The sequence below is a fragment of the Galleria mellonella genome, unplaced genomic scaffold, assembly GCF_026898425.1.
Source record: "Galleria mellonella isolate WM207_F2 unplaced genomic scaffold, CSIRO_AGI_GalMel_v1 utg65, whole genome shotgun sequence".
In the NCBI taxonomy this organism is placed as follows: domain Eukaryota; kingdom Metazoa; phylum Arthropoda; class Insecta; order Lepidoptera; family Pyralidae; genus Galleria; species Galleria mellonella.
Genome location: NW_026442138.1, coordinates 6,847,135 through 6,864,685, shown reverse-complemented (window position 1 = coordinate 6,864,685; position 17,551 = coordinate 6,847,135). Strand labels below are relative to the sequence as shown.

Here is a 17,551-nt window from a genome sequence, read left to right as displayed (position 1 = left end):
ATAACAATACTATATTTTATTTTGCCGCGAGTTTATCCGCTTAAAGCAGTTTTTGTGATTATTTTTAACAAATTTCTTTATTTCTTTGCCTTGAATTACCTTATATTTAGAAATATTTACAAAATTAAAATATTTTTCATATTTGTTACATTCTTAAATGGATGTATATCCACTATATTTAGTCAAATATAACTAATTCATAATGTTTTAGAGACACTTATGTTCTTTTTAGTATGGGTAATTCAAATTCCTGAACTACAATGGCTAATGATCACTGTTCTGACCTGTTATTAGAATTACAAGTCACTGATAATATAATGAGCACTGCTATAGAGTCACCACGAAGCAATTCTCCCAAAGTGATTGATAAAAATGAAATTACTAATAACATCGAAAGTGGGGAATACAGCGATCAAGACCAAGATCTAGTGAAACGAGGAAAGAGACGAGTGCAACAGTTTTCAGACAGTGAAAGTGATGAAGAGAAGGAAAATTGTCCAAATGGTGTTAATGCTTTAGGTTTAAATAATGAAGAACTTTCCCCTAATAACCAAGACACACGACCAGAAAGTAATGAGGAAACCACAGAGGTATCAAAAATTTGTGTTCATAAATCTAGGATTAGGACTATTTCAACTAGTGAGGACGATAGTGATGCAGCATGTTCTGAATCTGTTTTTATTAAGAATGAACAACAACAATTACGAATGTTAAACAAAAGGAAAAAATTAAAAGAAAAATTTAAAAAAATTACTTTGTCCCGTGGGAATAATGATGAAATGGGAAAGGTTTTAAATACTAATACTAAAAGTGATTCATCATCTGATCATTTTAACAATGTAAGCTCTGAGAGTTCCTGTGATGAAGACTCATCAGTTGTTAAAATTAAAATGGTTTGTATTAAGTATTCTACTCTTATTATGAGTGTGAAAATTTGTAAAGATATTTTGATGGATAGATGGATGTTTGTTATTCTTTCATGCAAAAATACTGAACAGCTTTGAATGAAATGTAGTATAAGGATAGATTATATCGTAACTTTGCAAATAGGATACTTTATGTATTGTATATTTTATTGTATATATATGTATGAGATATGCAGACAAAACCACATTGATTCCACACTGTCACCATATGGAGCAAATATTTGTATCATAATAAAAATTTATCTCATCATATTATTCAGATAGACTTGTTTACAAGCACTTTTTAATTGCCATTTTTGTAATCTACAGCAGTTGTTGTCTGTTGAGAAGAACCCGTAAGAAACTCAACAATTACTCTTACAAATCTCTGTTAAATATTATGTGTATTTATTTAAATATACTATGTCTAAAATTACATGGTTGTTAAAAGCCCATGTATGATCTAACACCATGCACATTTGTCATTCAAGTAATTGTTTAGTGTGTGACAGGCTGTATAAATATGCTTTGGATGTTGGCTTTTTTACCCCATAATAATATTTCTTCATTATTATTGTAATATATATTTGCAGAGTGTTAAAAAAGAAATGACTACATTCAAGACTACTCTTTGTGATCCTGACACTTCCGATGAAGAGACTCATTCAATAAAATCACCACAGAAAAAAAATGAAAGGAAAACAACTATACTGACATCACCAAAACCCATGAGGGTAAGATTTAATGAATTTGTTTTAGAATTTTGAATATTTTAAATAAAGACTATTAGATATACTAAACAACAACATGTACTCTTAACTACTATATATTCTAGACTATTAGTAGACATATTTAAAGAATGTAACTTAATATTTTGAAGCTAAAAGAATAAAATGTAATACTTATTGTATGTAATGAAAATTAATAATTAGATAAATATTTTAAACTAAAATTAAAATCTCATTGTAGTTAAAATAAATTTACATACTTAAATTATATGTAATTATGTAATAGTATTTGAACATTATATTTACTGCTTAATTTGTATATTTTACTGTTATTAGCTAACTGCAAAACAAGCATTAGAGAATATGCAGAAAATAAAAAGTGAATCCAATCGAATGCTGCGTGAAAAAGAAGTATCATTACCTTATCACCGGCCAAAAGCATTATCTCTTAAAGACATAATGAGTAGAAGAAAGCCAGCAGTTGCTTCAGATGGTAAAGCTTTGCCAATCAAAATGAATAATGAACAATTAAAACAATATGTGTGAGTATATATTTATCATAATTGCTCATTCTTCAATTTTACCAGAAGGAGACTTTGTACAAGAGTTGTTTGCTTGAGTACCTCTGTCCCATTCGTGTTTCTACCATGGAGCAGTTGTTTTTACATGGCTACATTTCAGTTTGAAGGATAAGATATGGTAGTGAATTTACAGGGTACAGAGGAATATTATCTTAGTGTTTAGGAATGACAATGCATGGGGGTATAATGGTGAAACAGTATACTCTGTTATGTCCATGGTACTGCTCATGTATATAGGTGGTGGTTACCACTTACCATTAGGTGGGCTGTCAGCTTATTTGCCATTCTAAGTTGCATAAAAAATATTTAAATGGTTTTGTAAATTACTGCTAATTTAATTTATTAATCTTATTAATATTATAATTGTGAATAATTCAAGCAAAGAAATGGGTACTTAATCTAAATTACTGTAAAATATAAATAGCTAGACAGGTTTGAATTAATATTTTGTGGATAGACTATATCTGTATGATATTAACACAGAGCATTGCAAGTGTGGCAACTATTGGTAAACCCCCTCTATAGGGGGAGGTCAATGTTCAGTGATAGACATTGAACCGATGTGTCATATAGTCCCGGTTTAGAATAGGCCACCCCTTCCGTTTTCGTGGGTGTCATAAAAAGCGACTAAAGAAACTTAATAGTTGAGCCCCTCAATAGAGGAGGCCTATGTTTAGCAGTGGTTAGTTAATGATTGATATGGTATGGTAATGATAAATGCAGAGCATATTTATTTATTTATTTTACACTTTATTGCAACAAGTAAAAAATAATAAATACTGTGAATATTAATGAGAAATGATACAAAAGGCGGCCTTATCTTTAAGCAATCTCTTCCAGAAAACCTCTTGAGTTGAGGACATTGAGAAAAAGACAGGGTAGGTAGTGCACTATTACATAGATAGTAATATATACAAACATAATTTTATTTTTATATTGCTCTGTGGTCCCGGTATAGAATGTGTCTTCCCTTGATTTCCCATGGGTATCATAGGAGGCGACTAAGGGAATTTTATGGTCGAGGGATGGGCAGCAGTGTACCTTTTAAAACAAAAAAAAGCGAAACTGTGAACAGTCCATGGAGAAGTATATGTGCAGTAGTAGGCAGATAACAGCTGATTTGGTGGTGAAGGGATTTATTTTATTTTTATTTTTATTTTATCTTTATTTGGTCTCCTAGTAATTGTTACACTGATAAGATTTAATATTTAAATTACCGTCTATTTATACTTAGTGTACAATCATTTTAAAGGAAACACAGCATGCTAATTAACAAAAACAATAATATAGTATAACAATCTCTTGAATTGAAAGGGATTGTTAATATTGGGGATTAGCATCCTCATTGCTAGCCATAAAGTATAAAGTCGACCTCCCCTCCGCCTCGTAGTTTCCCCTGGAAACCTTCGTGCTTGATTTATAGTTGCATTTGTCAATATGAGCTAACTGATGTTCATCATCTCTCATTGGTGCCCCATCGGGAAAGAAAGAATTGTTAGTAATGTACACTACCAGCCCCATTGCTAGCAATAAACCCTGTCAGGTCTATCTTCATGTCGTCCCCCCTGGAAATTATCGTGTTGAATTCCGGTATTTATCACGATGTACTACTGACCTGCCTACCCACCTATCAACCCTCACTTGTGGCCGGCCAGCGTATACCGTTAGTGCGAGGTTGCCATTCTATTATCAACCATAAAAATAACTGGTTCCCTGCTAGTGTATACCGAAAGCGCAGGCGGCTATACCATTCCAATATCATCCCTTAAAAAAACAGCTGATATGATGATGATGATAATTTTTATTCTAAAAATATGAGCATAATGAAAAATTTTATTGTGATATTCTTTAATGATACATCATTTTTTTTTTTATAGGCAATTGCTAGAGCAAAGACAGAAAGAGATGATGGAACTATGTAAAAGTGATACAGACGAAGAAGAAGAAAGAGAAATAGAGCCACAATATGATTGTTTAAATCTAGAAACTGATTTAAATAAACCAGAAAAAAGCAAAGAAAATGAAATCTGTGATAATAATGATGCTAGCAATGAAAATGAATATACAAATATTACTCAGTGTCTCGATAATGCAAATATTGATAAAGAAAAAAAATCATCAGGATTACCTGAAAATGTTTTAATTGATGAAACTAAAGACATTTCTAATTCTGAAATGAAACTTATTAATAATGATTTTGCAGTAGATGTTAACATGTCAGTTGATAATGAAAATAAACATGCTGACTCTGACGAAAACGTAATAGATAAAGAAGCAACGGCCCCTTCCTTAAAACAAGCAATAGATAGTCAATTGTTGTCTTTACATTATGACTCAGATATACTAGGAATTGGCAAAGAAATCAATAATTCGGATGTGTATATTAATACTAATAATAAAACTGAGAAAACAAATGAAGAATATAATATGATTGAAAATGACTTTGATAATGATTTGAACATTGAAGAAATAGATAAGATTATAGAAAATGCTGAAATAATTAAAGGTTTGTTACTTTTTGTAACTTTACATGTAATTATATATATTTATTTGCTTCATACACTGGTCACTTATGGGGCAAGTAGAAAAAATGTGTGCTGACAATTCTTCCTCTTATATTTGGTTTTATTCACTGTTATTGTTTTATGTTTTTAAGTCATTGAAATTTTTCCCATATTCCAGATTCTAATTGTAAAGAAAATAAATTACTCATGTCTGAAACAGGTGTAATACCAAAAAATATCATGCCTAAGTTAACTGGAGCTCCTGGAATGGTTATTGATCTGGATGCAACTGATCCATTTGCAGTAAACAAACCATCAGGTGTTGAATTACTAAAAGAGAGGTTCACATACTTTGCAAAGCTTAAGACACCTGAGGAACTGGAGAGAGAGAAAGAGAAGAGGTAAACTATTCTTGCAGCTTTTTCTTTTTAATTTCATAATATTTTTTTTACATTTACTTATAAATATATTTTTTTATAGATTGAAACCAGGTACTCAACATCTAAAACTGAAACAAGAACTTGAAGAAAAAATTGCTGAACAGAGATCACTGGAGTGGGCAAAACGATTGGAAAAAGAAAAGCAAAATAATTTAGAAATTAATGATGATGATAGAGGTAATGTTTCAGATGAGGAAGATATTGAGAAAATTGAGGCTAAGTTAGAACATGATGAGGCTTTGAAAAACGAATCTTCGGGAAGCGAAGAAGAAGAAGAAGAAATGGATGATATTGAAGAATTAAAAGATGTGCCAAGAAAACGAAATCCTATGATTGATGATGAAGCTGAAGAATCGGATATTGACGAGTGTGATGATGATGATGAGCTTAAAGCAAAAGATGGTAAGAATAAAAGAAGTAGTGCATATGCAGAAATAAATGATGAAAATGACACTGAACTAGAAGAGGGCAATGACGATAATGAAGATGATGTTGAAGAAGATAATGATAGTGATTCAAATGAAGATGAATCTTCAGAATCAGAAGTTGAAATTAATTCCAAAACAAAGAAAGGTAGAATATTGAAAGCATTTGAAGACTCAGATGATGAAGAAATCTCTGTTAAGTCAGATATTCAAGAAGTAAAAGCTTTAAACGAGAACAACAATAAACAATCTGTAGATGATAATCCTGATTTTATTGTGAATGACTTACCGAATCACAGTCATGCTGAAGGTGAAACGCAAGGTGATTTAATAAATTTAAAAATATGCTATGACAACATCTTAAATTCTGAGATATTAATAATATTTGATTAAAGTAATAATTAATAATTAGCACTTTTAGTCCTAAAATAAGTGTCCTTTGTTTTTGAAATATGTAAATACTTCATATTATTTTGAGTCAGACAATTTACTATTATGCAATAGAAAAAGGTTTCAAATATGTTAAAATAAATTTTCAGCAATATGTTCTTAAAATTTTTAATTCCAATATTTTATTCTTATTTTTAGATGATGATTTACAATTAGCTCAAATACACAAGTCTTTTTCTGAAGATCTATTTACAAGTCAAGAAAGCGGGGTGATCGGTTCCTCTAATCCAAAACAGGCCAAAGAAGGTGATGGACTTGATTTGGGAACACAAACATTTTCTATTCTTAACACTGATGGGAATAAAAAATCTAATGGAATGTTTAACTTGGGTGATGCTGATAAGTTGACTGTTATTTGTGAAACACAACCTGATGATGTGAGTTTATATACTTATAATGTTAATCAATCATATTTATAGATAACAAATACCCACGACTTCAACCGCATGCTTTCTTTTTTATTAATTTCCTTTAATTAATTAGCTAGTACAGAATTCTAATTTAATTCTTTAAATTTATTTTGGTAGGTCCAGAGTTTAACTTTGGGTTTATTAAATATTAATTAAAATTTAACTGAATTTTAAACTGTATAATAAATAATTTTATTTTTGCTGATATTGGTTCAGTTATTTGCTTGTCATATTCAACATAATGTAAATATATTTTTGAAATTTTTTACAGGATAATTTGGACGCTATTGTAGGCATGTGCTCTGGAAGTTTTTCACAGAATTTAGTCACATCACAATTCCCGACAACTCAATCTCAATCTCAAGTCATTGGTGAAGATATATTGAATCTCTGCACTGGGAAGTTTTATAATAACGAATTTGTCTCACAAATCGATGACGGTGTTAAAATAAATGCTATAGATAAAGCTTCTCAAAAAATTATAGAAGAAACACATACAGAAGATTCGTCAGGACCCGCCAAAGCAGAAAATGATCAAAAATCTGGAGAAAGTAACTTATTAAAATCAATACTTGATGAACTAAATGACCCTGAGTTTGATATTCCTAAAGGCAACAAATATTTTCCAAGTAATACACAAAACAATGAAAATAATATGCAATATAAAAAGAAATTTGTGATAGAATCAGATGATGAAATTGATAAACCAACTGATGTTAATGGGACAAAAAAGAAGAAAAAAAATAAAAAGAAAAAGCTAGAAAAAAGAGCACTACAAATATCAGGTATGCAGAGATTACATAAAATACATGCATATAAAAATTCATTTAGGATTTTATTTTGTAAAAATTATTATAATATCATTCAATAATATCTGTAAAGATGTTCTATCTATTAAGATTAGGATTAGAGCTAGAGTATTGTATTATTTATTGATAATCCAATTGGAAGATAACAAGGTAATTAATAATAAGATAATTAATGTATAATTAATTTTTTTTGTGCATAGATGATGAAGATGAATACTCAGAAGAAGAAATCGATGACGTCATGTCCGATGTTGAGGAAGATGCTGAAGAGAATGCTGCTAAGTTTGTAGAATATGACTCTGAAGAGAATGAGGTAAAGTTATTAACATATATAGTATTACAGAGTATAGATACAAATATAAATATAGATATGATTTGACTTGCTTCTTATAAGCACTCGCTATTTTTAACATAAAAAAAAAGTATTTTTAGAGATAAAATACAATGTGAAGTATGATTCAATACTTATATAATGATGCAAAGTGGGAAAAAATTGTAAAAATAAATTTGTATTGCATTACAGGTAGAAGTGAAGCCTCAAAACTCGAAAAAGAAGCGCAAAATGGCGGAATTTTTCGAACAGGAGGCTGAACTGACTTCTGAAGATGAATGGGTAGGCTCAGGAGACGAGGATGAGGCCGGTCTGGACCGCATGGAACGCGAAGAAGGTGACGACGAGACCTTTAATCAGACGAAGTTGCAAAGGGAACTCGGCCAGATTCACCTGTGTGTATCCATTGATTTTTTTGTTCGTTCATATTTGTTTGAATTTTAAAGTAAAATGCCATAAATAAGAGTTATGCTTATAATCTATATTTGTTGGTGATTTATGCGTGTATTTTAAGATAAAAATAAGCTACTTAGATATTGATTTAATTTGTACAATTGTAAAACTATTTATATTGATATTTAAATTAATATTATAATTTACACCATCACGACATTAAATATATAATACGTTTGGGCGAAACAGTATACTCTGTTATGTCCATGGTACTGTTCATGTCTATAAGCGACGGTTACCACTTTTCGTCAGCTTGTTTGCCATTCTAAGTTGCATAAAAAAAATGCACATATATATATCTATCTATAAGTATAGGTAAAAACTGGGAGGTTGTAATTTCGCCAGTTTTTTTCTGTATTTATATTACGCGATATTCTCGATACAATTGTAAAGCAACTTTTTCATTTATTTTTGCAATCGATGAGCTTAACTCTCGCGTTGGTCCTTTATTAATTTATTCAAAACCAAATTATTAAGTTATTTTACTTATTTACTTGCATCTTGTATATGGACATCAAATTCGTTACGAAATAAAAAAAAATAATTTCAGGCGTGACGTACTAGATCAAGACAAGCGTGAAGTGAGAATTATACAAGAGTTGATGTTTGAAGATGGCGATTTGGGTGTCGGTGGACGACAACGGAAATTCCGTTGGCGCAATACAGGTATTATATATACAATACAATTATATGATGTTAAATCAAAACTTTGTAGTTTTAGATGATTTAATCCTTACTAATATTATAAATGTGAAGGTGAGATTGTTTGTTTGTTACCTTAACCTATGACTATGTAATTTGGTATATACATATACTATATGGGATAATCAGTAAAAAGTCACGCGGACGCAATTGCGGGGAAAAGTTAGTTATCACATAAAAACTATTAACTACAATTACATAACAACCACAGCGCCATGGTTGTCATAAAAAAAAATATTATTAACCGTTTTCCGCCGCCTTGCTTGCGTGAATTAGTATTCTTAGTGTTAAGATATATTTTATCCATGTACGAAATTTCATTCGAATCCATTCAGCAGTTTATGTGTGATTAAGTAACAAACATTTTTACAGATTCACATTAATAACCTTAATAGGAAAGGATTGACCCAAATTTAAATTATATGGTGACTATTAGCATTCTCTAATTGCCCAAATATTTCGTATTTTTAGATGGAGAGGAAGAAGTTGGTACAATGTCCGACGACTTTGCTGACACTCAAGAAGAAGAGTTTGAATCTGAGGAGCAGTGGCGCAAACAACGCCACGAGAGAGAAGTTTACTTGCGCCAAATGGTAAATTATTGACTGATTCCACTTCTCATATAATATTATCGATTTTACCGCTTGTCAAGGTGAAACACACATCAGATTTTTAATTCTACGTTTAAGAACGCTACTGTGAAAACCGCATCCGATTTGGTGCAATAGTTTTTGCTAATCCTGGCATAAACCTACAGTACAATATTATTATATGTGTTTAAGCATTAATAATATGCCATAAATATTCATCACTCCTGCATATAATGAAGTGTTTTCAGCGTTAAAGCCAATGGACGACTGCTAAGTTATTAATAAACAATCACCCACAACAACAACCATTCACAAGAGTCGCTCATCACTACATCGTGAGAACGCCAATCATAACGTAGGAGAAATGTACATGACCTTTCAGATTTCAAATTGTAACTAACTTGCAAAACAAACTGCAGCGCATTACATCAAATTTATATTACATCAACGCTTAAAAATTATTTATTTTTTATTTACCCTAGTTAAACCGCTTCAAATACTAGGTGTATTTATTCATCATCATCATCATATCATCCGTTCATCATCAAAACGCAAACGCACATCAATTACAATATGTATATAGATTAGTCGTTATTCATAAAAAACGTTATTTTTCTAACCCTTGAGAATTCCTTGAAATTCCTCGTCAATAATCTTAAGTAAAATGTGAAACCTGTCAATTACTATCTGTCTATAATAATTTTGTAAATAAGAGATTTTCTCTAAAATTATAAATGGAAATGATTACAAAGAGAACTATTAAAGTTAGTTTAGAATTGGCGAAGACAATGCGTAATATTCATAAACATATTCGTAAAAATATAATATTCATAAACATATAATATTCTAAAAAATACTAACGGTTATTTATGCATTTAATAGCTCACTTCTTGAGGAATGTTATTCAACTATAACAATCGTAGACGAAACCGAGGGATGCAGCTAGTAACTTAATATCTAACAATATTTTTAGGAGCAAAAACAGGACGAGACAGAAGACAATCTCAATATGAGTATAAACAGAACAACAATAATCAAAGCGAATCTGTGTTCGAGGACTATGTCTAACTTACTATCCGAAGTCAAGAAGACAACAGATGACAAGGCAAATAGTCCTACAGTCCTGGAAAAGAAAACAAATAAAGACATACCAAGTCCCAAGAAAGCTTTTGCTGTATTTCAGGTAATTTTTTATCATTACCACAGTATTAAGTAATAAGTTTATGTAGTAAGATTTTTTATCTTTTCTATAGTTGTCTAATGGTCTATAGTTTTTATTTTCTATAGTTGTTAAACCATAGACTTAGTATAACATACTATGTAACAGCAAAAATAGAGTAGAGTTCCAAATTGTCATGTAAACGCTCAGCATATTTTACTGATTATTCATTACGCTGGTTACGCTTTCAAGAAGATTGTAATTTATTTATTTATTGAAATGAAATGAGATTTATTCGTAAAAACAACTGTAAGTTTTTAAATTTTCTAAGAATAATAATATAGTTTTAAATGGGTACAATAGTTATGGTTTTAAAACTGGGCTCTTAAATAGGTTAGTATATTATCTGTGTTACAGGGGCTACAGCCCCAACCCCCATTGATATAAAGTAACTACAACAAGGTTTTGTACATAATTTAACAATTAAAAATAAACAGAAATAAAATACATTATTTAATTGAAATTTTATCATAAATAACATTCATGATAGTTAATTACAGTATGAGGATGTATGAAAATAATGCCAGTAGTGAAGAAAATAAATTTTCATATGGATATGTTAGGTGGAATGAAGAACACATTTTAAATATGGTGTTAAATATAAATGAGGGAATGTCCAAAGATAGAAGTATGATGATGAACATGAAAGTGATGATTGACAGACAGATTAGAGTTGGAGTAAATTTTTCTTTTCTAAGTCAGTAATATGTATTTCTCTGTGTAAGAAATAAGGAGACCGAAACAAGGTGTCGATATTTAAAATACAGAATCTGGACTTTTACGCGATGTAAAAGCCTTTATAGGTAAATAGTACCTACATACCTGCTTCTTTATCGCCGACGTTTCGACGTAGATTGCACCACGCCGTGGTCACGACAGGACCTCTAAAGACTTTTACATCGCGTTAAGTCCCTATTTTGTACTTAAAATATGTGTAAATAACGCGAAAATTTAAAATTAAGATGTCCATAATAATATTCAATTCACAGACCAAACTTATATTAAATGTGATTATTTATTTATACAAAAAATAAACATGTTTTCAGAATTAAACTTGATATTGATTGCAGCAAAGTTACCACGGCTCGTTACTATCACGAGGACGCGGCTCCCTCGCTCGGCTAGCGGCGCTCGCTACACCGCTGGCGGTCGACGATGATGCCCCAAAGTTCAGCTCATTGTTACCGTCCAATAAAAAGAACTTTGTTTTCGCTGCTCTTTCACAAGAAGACAATAAACCTAAGGTGGAGTTTATCTTAATTTCTTTGTTTACCTTAATATCCAAAATAGTTTAATCAATTTTAATGAAATTATGCAAATGGACATTTCTTAATCTAATTTGAGAATTTGACAGTAGAGAATAAAATTATATTTGCGGGATCAGTTAGCATATAATTTTAGGTTTCCACATAATATTTATTTATTTATTGAAATAGTTGTAACATTATATAGAAACCAAATAATAAACAACTTCAACCGTAATAGAGTCTAAGACCGGAACAAGCTTTTTCAGTTAAAAGCAAATAGAATATATATTACTGTCTATGGTCGACTGGTGGATAACGCCCTATGGTGTTAATTTCGTCATTTAAACTTTCTATGTGTATTAAAATTTAATAAATAAAAAATAAATATAGTAACATAATTAATTATATAAATAATGTAGCCGTCAAGATAGTTGATATACTTGATTTTCACTTATTCAACTGTTTTTACAATACCTAATTAAAAATAATTGTCAACTTCCAAAACTGCACTTAACATGATATTTAATTAATATTTATTTAGATTACTGACAAATTACATATTATAATTTTTCAACTTTAACTCAATTTACTTAAAAACTGGTTTTGTTCTTTTTTATTTTGCTTTATTTTTATACTTATTATAAATTGACGAAATTATTACAGGTTACAAAAAGAAAAGCTGAAACCAAAATCGGTACTCCAAGACTGGTGAAGAAAATGAAAACTGAAGAAAATAAAAAATTACCTAAAAATAGTTTATTTGACTATTTAAATGTATAGATAGTAGCATAGTATAGTATAAATGTTTTAAATTAACTTTTATATTTATAATTTTATAATAACGACACACAGTTTAGAATAATTAATGACAATAACTAGACCATTTGTTGTATTATATGATAGCACAATAAAAGTGTAACAATAGTATTTTATTCTTTATTTTTATGTTACATGTTTCAAATAAGTACCTATATTAACCCATGAGAGATTATATCATCCTTTATCTACGTACAAAAGTTAAACGAAACAAATTATATCATTAATTTTCCTAACAAGCAACTTGCTTGAACTATATTTTGGATAGAAAATTGAAGACATTATTCAAAGGGTTCGTACAATCAATATGGCGATAGACTTCATCATGATCATAAAGTCTATCACCATCACCATCAGATAGTCATCATCATTTCGACCATTATCTGTCTACTACTGAACATATTCCCCATAGACTACCATAAATAACGGCCCTGAGTCCCCTGCAACGCATTTCAGGTCGTCACACCATTGGAGGGGGGGAGGTTATAATCTTTATGAGACATGAACTGAGGTGACTGCGGTAATAAAAGTTAATTTCGCAAGGTTATACATTATTTAGATTTGAAAGAGAAAAACAAAAACTGTATGGCTATAATAAAGCACATTTTTTTACAACACAGAGGGCAAACGAGCATACGGCTTACCTGATGGCAAGTGACTATCGCCGCCTAATTGTAATACATTACAATTTATTAATACTATATAATACTGATAATCGCAGTGTCGCGAAATTCTGACTATTAATACATATAACACAGAAAGAAATATATAGAAACATACTCAAGTCTGGAACGCAATCACGATTTTTGTTCTTGACGTACAAAGGAGACGCAATCTAGATTTACACAATGCAAGCAAATGGGACAAGGACGCTGGGTGCTCACTCATATATGCGTTAACAGTTGAAATAAAATATGTGATCCATATTAATAGATCATGATATCATGCATAAGTCATGAACTAGGTTAAATAGTAGAATAGAATTAATTCCTATTCACACAAATTTTATGTGAAAACAAACTGTCAAATAACAACACCTTAAACTAGAAGTAAGCAACAAAATAAATCAGTTGCAGTTTACAAGTTATAATGTGGTTTCAGTGACAGTAGACTAGTTCCGAGTCAACAAGAAAGGTCATTTTTCCGGTTTATCCATTACGATGGACAAAATGATCTATTATCCTACACTGGTACCCTGTTTTACTGATGGTTATACTGTAAAGTCTTAGTGTAAAGCGTATACCAATAGCGCAAGCGGGGTAACCATTTCATTTTCATCTCTAAAAAAAATCCGGGTTCTGTTCAATTCACGAAAATAAAACAAGGCTGATCATGTATCAAAGTTCTTTAGCGTGTGTCATACATATACCATAACAATGTATAGTCATTCTAATATTCAAAAGTTGTTTGTCGCACAAATAGAAGTGTTATTGTTTTAAATAATAATAAAAAATGTCTAACTACTCTAACCTATATGCTCCTGAAATGAAGAAAATGTGGGAGAAAACTCTCTTCTCGCTTTTTTTACCTACACTTATCTACTTCGTTAAAGACTTAGCGCGAACTTAATTATACTATCTTCAATGTTTTTCATAGCCTAAAATTATTGAACTTTCAACTTTTATATTTTTCAAAATACGCGGGTTATAGTAAAAACTATTTGCCAATATAAACACAAACACGACAAGTAGTTGCCATATTAAATCTTTGGTTTTTCTGGGAGAATTACAGTATTCTCTCCAATTTTACACTAGGCACATGATTCTGTTTTAGCGTCATTATATGTATTTAATTATAAAATATGTTTTTATACTATATACATTAGCATTTATACATACATTATAAAAATATATGGGAAATTCACATAATGTAAACAGTACCTGATATAGCTTAGAAATAGTGAGATTGCTATTAAGACTTCGAGAATATTTTTTTTAAATTTAGGGTAACAGCTAAAGTTCACCTTTTTATGTTATTAGCAATCTATAAAAACGTTGTAATGCTATATAATAAAGTGTTCGTTCTTGATTTAATATCATCATCATCATCATCTCAGACATTTGTCCACTGCTGAACATAGACGTTGCCCATAGACTTCCATAAGGAACAGCCCTGAGTCCTGAGCTATCTGCATCCACTGACTCCCTGCAACGAGATGCGTTGAACGAGATTTAGATGAAGCGACGACCTCGATCGTCGTGGTCGTCGCTTCAGGTAAATAGGGGGGTTGTCCTACACTGTGTTTGCTCATACGGGGTCAAACTCAAGAATCTTTCTGCTCCATCGGTTATGTCGACGAATATTTGACAGTCGAGATCGATTTTCGTGAGTTAGATCTTTAAAGCGTCAATCAAATCCCTTCAATTTGTATCAAAATTTATTTCATCAAAGATCGGAAATCCCAATTGAACGTTTATCGACGGATATCTAAATTGATAAAATTATTTATTTTATAAAGTGATATTTGCTTACAATTGTTCAAATGCTATTTAGTATTTTTATATTGTAATATTTGTATTTTAAGAACTTTATAATATTTTAAACTTGGTTATGGAGTTTAAAATACGGATATGGTAATCTGTCTGCAGAAAACTAAGTTTTATAATATTGAGAACATTGATTCCAAATGTCTGTATCCTTCCGTTTCCTCTCTCTTTTCCTCTTCGTTAAATCATTCTATCTCGCTTATTTCACAGTAAAAAAGCATATAGTTTGCGCGTCTATCTCGCTTATCTTGTCCTTCGCCGTCAGTTTATTCGCCGGTCGTGCTCTTTCTCGTGCGTGGCGTTCAATAAATGCTTTTTTTCCGTGGTGCGGGGAAGTAACATACCGTGAAAGAATTTCTAGTCAAATAAAATCGAATACTGTATAAAAGTACTCCTTTTATAGGCAGTACTAACGTAACGAAATGGCGAATGAAAGTAATGAAATCGGCAGCATCATCAAGAAATGTAAAATTCTTTTGTTGGACATCGAAGGAACAACAACATCGATCAGCTTTGTTAAGGTAGGTCTGATGACCGGCCGGTGTTTTGTTCTTTGCATTTGCGCTTATAAGAATGATATTACTTATTCTTACTTGTTTCTTTTTAAAATCTCGTGAATTAAACTTGATATTGGTCAGTAAGAACATGCGAAATGGTCGCATTTAGAATTCGCAATATGGTGGACGAAATCAAAATGGTACCTCTATTCATGCCGCTTTCATTGTCTGATTTTTCATACATGTACATTGAAATCTTATAGTTTGTTTGATATTTAAGTTGGTTTTTTGTTTAATATTTTAATATTTAAATTATTTTAAATTTATACCATGTTCGTATTTAGGATGGGAAGAAACATTTTATAACCCAAAATATAGCTATATCATGGTTTAGGGAAGTACCTACATAATATTGTAAATTTATGAAGTGAAAGGCGCGCCGATTTTATATTAAAGGGTCTTCTAGACATTCCTTCGTTGTTAGAAACGTGCTAGGAAAGGTGGCGGCCGGCACGAACAGCTGTTTAGAGCAGCTGGCTTGTAAAAAAAATGTGGAACAGTTAACTGTCCTCTTTCAATAGACGTCAAGTATCTCACTCCATCCTTGTTCCTCTCATTGCCGACGTGCTGTAATGATGGGGATAAAAAAAATGATTGACGTTTCTTCCATACGCGGAATAATAATATCAACGACGACGACCGCGTACGAACGACTTGCGATTTCACTATCAGTCAGTTTTTATTAGTATGGTAGGTGCCTTATATTATTAAAATGAAAAAGGTCAATGCGTACATTAAGGCGTTTTACTATGAGATAGAAAATTTTATCTACAAGCCAGTATCTTCAGTGGACATATAGAGAGCCAAACAATTGTCAAAGGTCTGTATTCAAAGCTAAATGCCCTGAAAGATGTAAGATATCTGTAACATTGTGCATTTTAAATTTATAAATACACAGTATAAATACATAGTAAACTTTGTTTTTTTTTAAATATATAACTGAAAACATGTTACTTCACTACTCTCTCTATGCTATAGTGTGACACAGGTACAGGTTACTCAATCATGTTGTGAAAATTTATTATCACTAATCCACAATACAGTTGAGGAAATATCAGTTATTCCTATTAGATTGACTTTAAATAATAAAATTTCATTCATTATATGTAGGCAGTTTGTTTACAGTAAAAACTGTGTTAACTGTTATCTGCACACATAAAGTATAAATTTATTTATGTCATTCTATAGATTTGACAATGTATAAATATATTACTTTATATTTTAATGTAAAAAAAGTTCAGGATTCACATTATTCCATATGATTCTCTTAAAACTGTCTACAATTTATTTTAAATAAATTGAAAAACTATTTTTAGAATATGTATTTTTAAAAAGGTTTCATAAGTCATATACATATATAAAAAAAAATGGGCATCAATTATTCAGTAATTTAGTTGTCTTGGGATAATATAAAAAACTTTTACTTTATTTTTATCTTATTTTTTATTTATAAAGTTTCTTAGCAGTCCTTTATATTGGTTTCGTACTTGTTAAATGAATAGTTAATAAATTAAAAACAGTTTTCTATAAGTCAGAGAAAACTTTAGTCAATATCAACTTTATAGAAGAGTGAACTAAATTATTTTTAATTTATTTTTTTGTAATTTTTAAAGTTAATAAACAATGTTTTTAACAGTAATAATTTATTTTTGTTTGAGTTGCGTTAAATAGATTCTGCTTGCATTATCAAATATAATGCAAGGAAATATTTATTAGTATTATTTAATATAAAGATTTTGACTTAAAAATCTGCTGACAGCTACTCAATAGAGATAAATTAATGGGATCAAACTCAAAGAAATTGCATTGTTTTATTAAAAATACCATAAAAATTCAATAACAATACTATCTTTATTTTCTTTTTTAAGTCAAAGCCAATTGCCTTGACTATTGCACTG

General features: G+C 30.5%; 1 protein-coding gene across 1 annotated transcript in view; it reads left to right on the top strand.

Annotated features, from left to right (window-relative positions):
• The first annotated feature begins 20 nt into the window (after positions 1-20).
• Positions 21-17,551, top strand: part of LOC113519730 (claspin) — a 33,369-nt gene continuing 15,838 nt past the window's right edge. The window contains exons 1-16 of the mRNA XM_052900759.1: positions 21-893; positions 1,499-1,639; positions 1,970-2,175; positions 4,092-4,720; positions 4,897-5,119; positions 5,199-5,905; positions 6,172-6,410; positions 6,715-7,228; positions 7,453-7,565; positions 7,776-7,978; positions 8,587-8,702; positions 9,210-9,331; positions 10,302-10,511; positions 11,618-11,791; positions 12,458-12,568; positions 15,510-15,617. Of these exons, the coding sequence (XP_052756719.1) occupies positions 261-893; positions 1,499-1,639; positions 1,970-2,175; positions 4,092-4,720; positions 4,897-5,119; positions 5,199-5,905; positions 6,172-6,410; positions 6,715-7,228; positions 7,453-7,565; positions 7,776-7,978; positions 8,587-8,702; positions 9,210-9,331; positions 10,302-10,511; positions 11,618-11,791; positions 12,458-12,568; positions 15,510-15,617 (4,449 nt within the window). The 5' untranslated portion in view covers positions 21-260. The remainder of the gene's footprint in view (positions 894-1,498; positions 1,640-1,969; positions 2,176-4,091; positions 4,721-4,896; positions 5,120-5,198; positions 5,906-6,171; positions 6,411-6,714; positions 7,229-7,452; positions 7,566-7,775; positions 7,979-8,586; positions 8,703-9,209; positions 9,332-10,301; positions 10,512-11,617; positions 11,792-12,457; positions 12,569-15,509; positions 15,618-17,551) is intronic.